A 4829-nucleotide genomic window follows, 5' to 3' on the forward strand; every position below is an offset into this window, starting at 1 on the left:
CAGTGCAAATGGGCATTAAGTGTTACCAGGCGTTGTGCATGTGCACCCACCTGCTTAGTGCGGTTGGCACCAGGTGAACTCCTGCGTTTCCTGCACAAGGAACATTTTTACAAGACATATATGACAAAGTATGATGAGTGTAAAGTGTATATTTATAAATATAAACACCAAATCTTTGATTTTAAAATACTTTATTTCATAAACAATATCTAAATTCAACTTGGTCGGTCACATACACAGTAAGGATAGAAAATGCTTGAATTAGAATAAGAGAAAACGACAAGAATTGGGCATTCCTATTTGCTCCTTGAAGTCCTTACGAAGTGAGCTCATCGTGTGAAGATGATGGTGAAGATCTAAAGAGAGTGGCCCGGTGGTTAGAAAACTGTGCTACACATGGAAGATGCACCTGCCCTGCTAAAGTTTCTGTGAGCAAGACACTGAATTCCTTCCAGCTGCAGTAGCTGAGCCTGACTTTTGACCTCTGACCTGTATATGAAAGGGTGCAAGTTTCTCTCTGGGAATCATTATACAGCAATACCCTCTGCTCCAGTCAACTCAGAGAGAAAGACAGATTAATGCGTGGCACCTTTCACGTCTTCTTTACTCACTACTCACTCTTATCATGATTTGGTTACACTGGAAAATAATATGTGTTTTTAAGATAGAGCATGGAGGCAAGCCATCAGTATCCGACAAAGAGACATAAATAAATCAATTTAATAGACAACATTTTGGTCCGTGGTGTAAATTGAGCTAGAAAAGATTCACATTGTCGCCCCATCTTCAAACAGGACTGGATAGTTCTTTACATGTTGGAAGACCTTCACCTGTGTGGCTAGACTATCATGTATGATCTCTAATATATAGCCAAATATTGCGAATATTGTGCAAGACACTATTTGTGCAAAGAATGTGTGCTCCTCTACTATAAAAGCTTGGACAGGTGTCAGTTTTTAGTTTTAGAAAGGTTTTCCACAATAGAACGACACTAGGACAACACTAAGAAGGCATTTGCTGTATAGAATACCTTTTGCGGTAGATCATAATTCAATTACAAATGCCTTTTGTTAAAGAATACACCAAAATGCACACGTCACACGAAGCCATTCACGTAATGTTAGAAAGAAAAACCCACAGGCCATGGACTGTATGTGCCGTCCGGGGGGTTATCGGGGATATCGGGGAACTGGCTGCTCTGGTGTTTCAGAGCGTTCTCTTTTCTGTACAGTGTGATCCGTCCGCCCGCTCGTTCACCTGTCCCACGTTTTGGGCTCGCCGGTGAAGCTACGGTCGGCGAGGCGACGAGGGGGAATGAATGAGGGTCGGTGAGCTGTGCTGGGCTGGACAGTGCTTCACCATGCTGTGCCTGAGACAAACTGTGCAAACGCTACTGTGCTCTTCGTCCTCTGGGCTACCGGCGCTGCTACTGTACAGTAAGTACGGTATCGCTCCAGAGGAGGCTGTGGATGTGTGTGTGTGTGTGTGTGTGTGTGTGAGAGAGATTGTGGTACAAACGTTGGCCAGGCAGTGATTAACTCAGGTCTCTCTATGACCAGTCAAACTGTAAACAGGAGTTTTCAGTTTTTATATACAGTCGAGCATAAAACATGCCCGTCCTTCTCGAGGGGACGAAGCAGAAAAGAAGCTTCGACCTCCGTCTGGTCCATTGTTTGGCTTTACAGCAAAAAGAAAGTGTTTTTCTTTCTCTTCTTAACTTTTAAATTTCCTGTTTCTCAATTCTAGGCCGAGACAACGGCAGTCTGTGTATCCAGAGGTTTTTTTTTGTTTCTCTCCAGTGTCGCTGATACATCAGTTGTTATGAGGTAACCAAGGAGTAGATCATACTGAAACACAACAAGAAACAGGAAACAGGAAGTGAGTCAATGCCTGCGTAATTGGACAGGCAGGCAGGAGGTGACAGTTAGGGAATTACATAACGATTCAAGTCGTCTAATGGCCTGTTTGAAGCATTCAGATAAAGCATTCGAGCACTGTGTGTGTGTGTTCAAACATTTCATTGATCCATAGTTAGTTTTTCTGCTGATTCATCTCAATGTCTCAGCTGCTTGCAGATTTAATGGGGAGTCTGTTTGTGTACTTGAAAGGTGAAAACTCAATAGTGGACTTATTTATTTTAGTTGCTGACAGCAAATTTTTCTATGTGATGTCCCTTTGAAGCTTTGGTCATAATCAGATTAATGCTGTGTTCACACGTACTGTCTGTTTTCTAAAGGTTGAATTATGGCCCTCTATCAGGGTAATGTGGTACTGTACCTACAGCATGTGTAGAGACCTTGTGAGGGAATGCGCCATAGACCACACCGGCCATGGGAGCAACACTGTGATTGGTAGCATTACAGCAGTAATAATGATGGGTTAAAGCAAGATTATGTAACTTTTGATTAATTTAGTGGTGACTCTTCCCTTATTGTGATACTCTGAGCAGGCATTCAGACAGGCTCAGGCATCCACGAGGCAGTTCTCAGCAGACAAATCACAGCCAATGGACTTGCTGAGATTCCAAATGTCCCAGACACTTGTTAAACCTCATCACATTTGATCACTCGTTCACCGAGCACGCAGAAACATGGCGTTCATCCCTACCAGGTGGCATTGTGCTGTGTTGCAGCTAAGGTTGAGCCCGGTTTCTTTTTTTTGCCGTATGGTTTTGCTTTGGCACCCAAACTGCATCGCTGAACTGGCCTCATTCAAATGAATCAGACGGCTTCATTTTACACAGAGCTGAAGCCTTGCCTTAGAGCCGACCAACATGAGCATGGCGTGAAAGATGGCAGCTGTTGTGATAGCTTTCCACAGTTGTGAAATCCTGTCTCTCTACTGTGTTAACCACTGTGCACTGGTTTGGCATCTGCTAAGCCCTCAAACTCATAGATCTAAAAGTCAAATCTGGCTTCCTGAATAATATTTTCTAAAGCTCACCCCCACCAATGCATTTGTTGTGTTTGGTCCAAGCGCCTCGTTACACCATATTTTAGCATTTAGCATTTTTCTATAATCGCTTAATAAACTTGTAGTGACAGTGGCCACTGTTCAGTTTTACTGACCACTATATCTTGACAGAGAAGCAACATAAGCTGCTAAAGCCTATATTTTACAGAGCAAAAAACAGGACATGGCCTTAGGGTGCTCATTTTAAAGCTTTTTGTCAGAGCAGAGAGTCAGCTCCCAAAGTTAAGAAATGTTCAGCTTTCTGGAAAAATAATGGCTGATAGAACTGCTTTTTTTTTTTCAAACCAATCAATAAAAGTAGATACAGTTGCCTGTGTTTCTCACTACAAGTATTAACAGAATAGAAATGCAGAAACTAAATATTGCAATAAGTGAGTTGTTAAATACTGCATTGTGTCTGTAGCAAGTAGTGGGATCAGATGTTAATCACAGGAACACTTTAAGCTAAAATCAGCAGCTTTCTCACTCACATAAAGCCTTCCACGATGCTTTGTTGTGCAATGAAAGAGTACGTGTGAACACAGCCATGAGTCTAGAGCCAGTTTACATTGCATAAAAAGTCCACAGAAAGATATGAAAGATTCCAACTGAGGCACAGACTGCTCCTTCATCTTGATGTCTGTGGACATCTGTACTGTTCCAGTCCACTCACTGTCTGTGTTAAACAAAATGAAATCTCATCTCATCTCTCAAAAATATAAAAACATAATGAGCATTGTGACAAACCATCTTTAAATACAGAGCTGTCCAAATAATTAACATGTGAAACTGTTACAATAATGCCTTTTGACTGTGTCTAATAACGCTGTTTCTACATTACATGTCTAAATTTTACACTTTTAGGTTTTTACCATGACCTAAAAGTGTAAAAAAAAGAATCCTTCCTGGCATGTTTGTGCTGTTTTATTTGTTTTTGAAAAGACTGCCGCTGTAGAAAAGTTGCCACTGAAAAAGCAGAAGCTGATGAGCATCATGTAATGTAATGAGCGTGTACGAAAACAAGCTGTAAAACACAACATTGCTGCAAAGTGACAAAGTGATTTCACCAATTTTCTTTTTCAAAGTTGTTGTTTTTTTGTTTTGACCAAAGACACAGTGATGTGTGATGTTTACCTGAAAAAAAAGAGATTAATAAAGAATTGCATGAAACAGCAACAGCTGAAATCACAGATTGGGAAATCAACACTTGTCTCGCTGAGCTGTGACTTGACAAGAACAGATCAGCACCTCGCTGACAGCAACTAATGCTTCCAAACGTTTGTGTTCATCCCCGAGGCCTTTCCGAACGCCTAACACCTCCGTTAATCTCCGCTGGTGGGAAGACTGCAAGTTCACTCTGTTGACTCATGAGTGTCCACCGACGTAGAGAAAATATGATGCAGAGAGAGAGACAGGCGAGGGTATAGCGTATGTGAGGGGAGAGACAGACAGACTTCCTCCTCAGAGACTCAACCTCCTCCCATTAAAACCTCTGAGAACTGGCTTCGTCATAAGTAGATTGACTTGTAGCTATTTAAATAACAGCCCCAGCCTAATTAGACATTAACTAAACATAATGTATGCTAAAATATGACTTGTTATGAGATCCTGCGGCAAAGAGGAGTGCTGACACCTAAGGCTGCGTGATTATGGAAAAAATAATGCTTTTGAATTGGCCAAATATTCATAATTACTTATCACATTACTTTGATTTAGGGGAAAAACATGCTTGCACATGAGCATATGGTCAATTTCTCACTTTTTACAGTAGCAGATATTCATTTAAAATAATAATAATAATAATAATAATAATAATAATAATAATAATAATAATAATAATAATAATAGTTCCTTTTCAAAACCTTATGTAATATTTT

At 40.7% G+C, this 4829-nt stretch overlaps 1 protein-coding gene across 2 annotated transcripts in view; it reads right to left on the reverse strand.

The window, feature by feature from the left end:
- Positions 1-261: 261 nt before the first annotated feature.
- Positions 262-4829, reverse strand: part of cnih3 (cornichon family AMPA receptor auxiliary protein 3) — an 82887-nt gene continuing 78319 nt past the window's right edge. For both annotated transcript variants that reach the window (XM_035678117.1, XM_035678116.1), the window contains one exon: positions 262-1847. In XM_035678117.1, the coding sequence (XP_035534010.1) occupies positions 1820-1847 (28 nt within the window). In that variant the 3' untranslated portion in view covers positions 262-1819. The remainder of the gene's footprint in view (positions 1848-4829) is intronic.

Source organism: Morone saxatilis, unplaced genomic scaffold (assembly GCF_004916995.1).
Source record: "Morone saxatilis isolate NCDOM2014 unplaced genomic scaffold, NCSU_SB_2.0 Contig7, whole genome shotgun sequence".
NCBI lineage: Eukaryota > Metazoa > Chordata > Actinopteri > Moronidae > Morone > Morone saxatilis.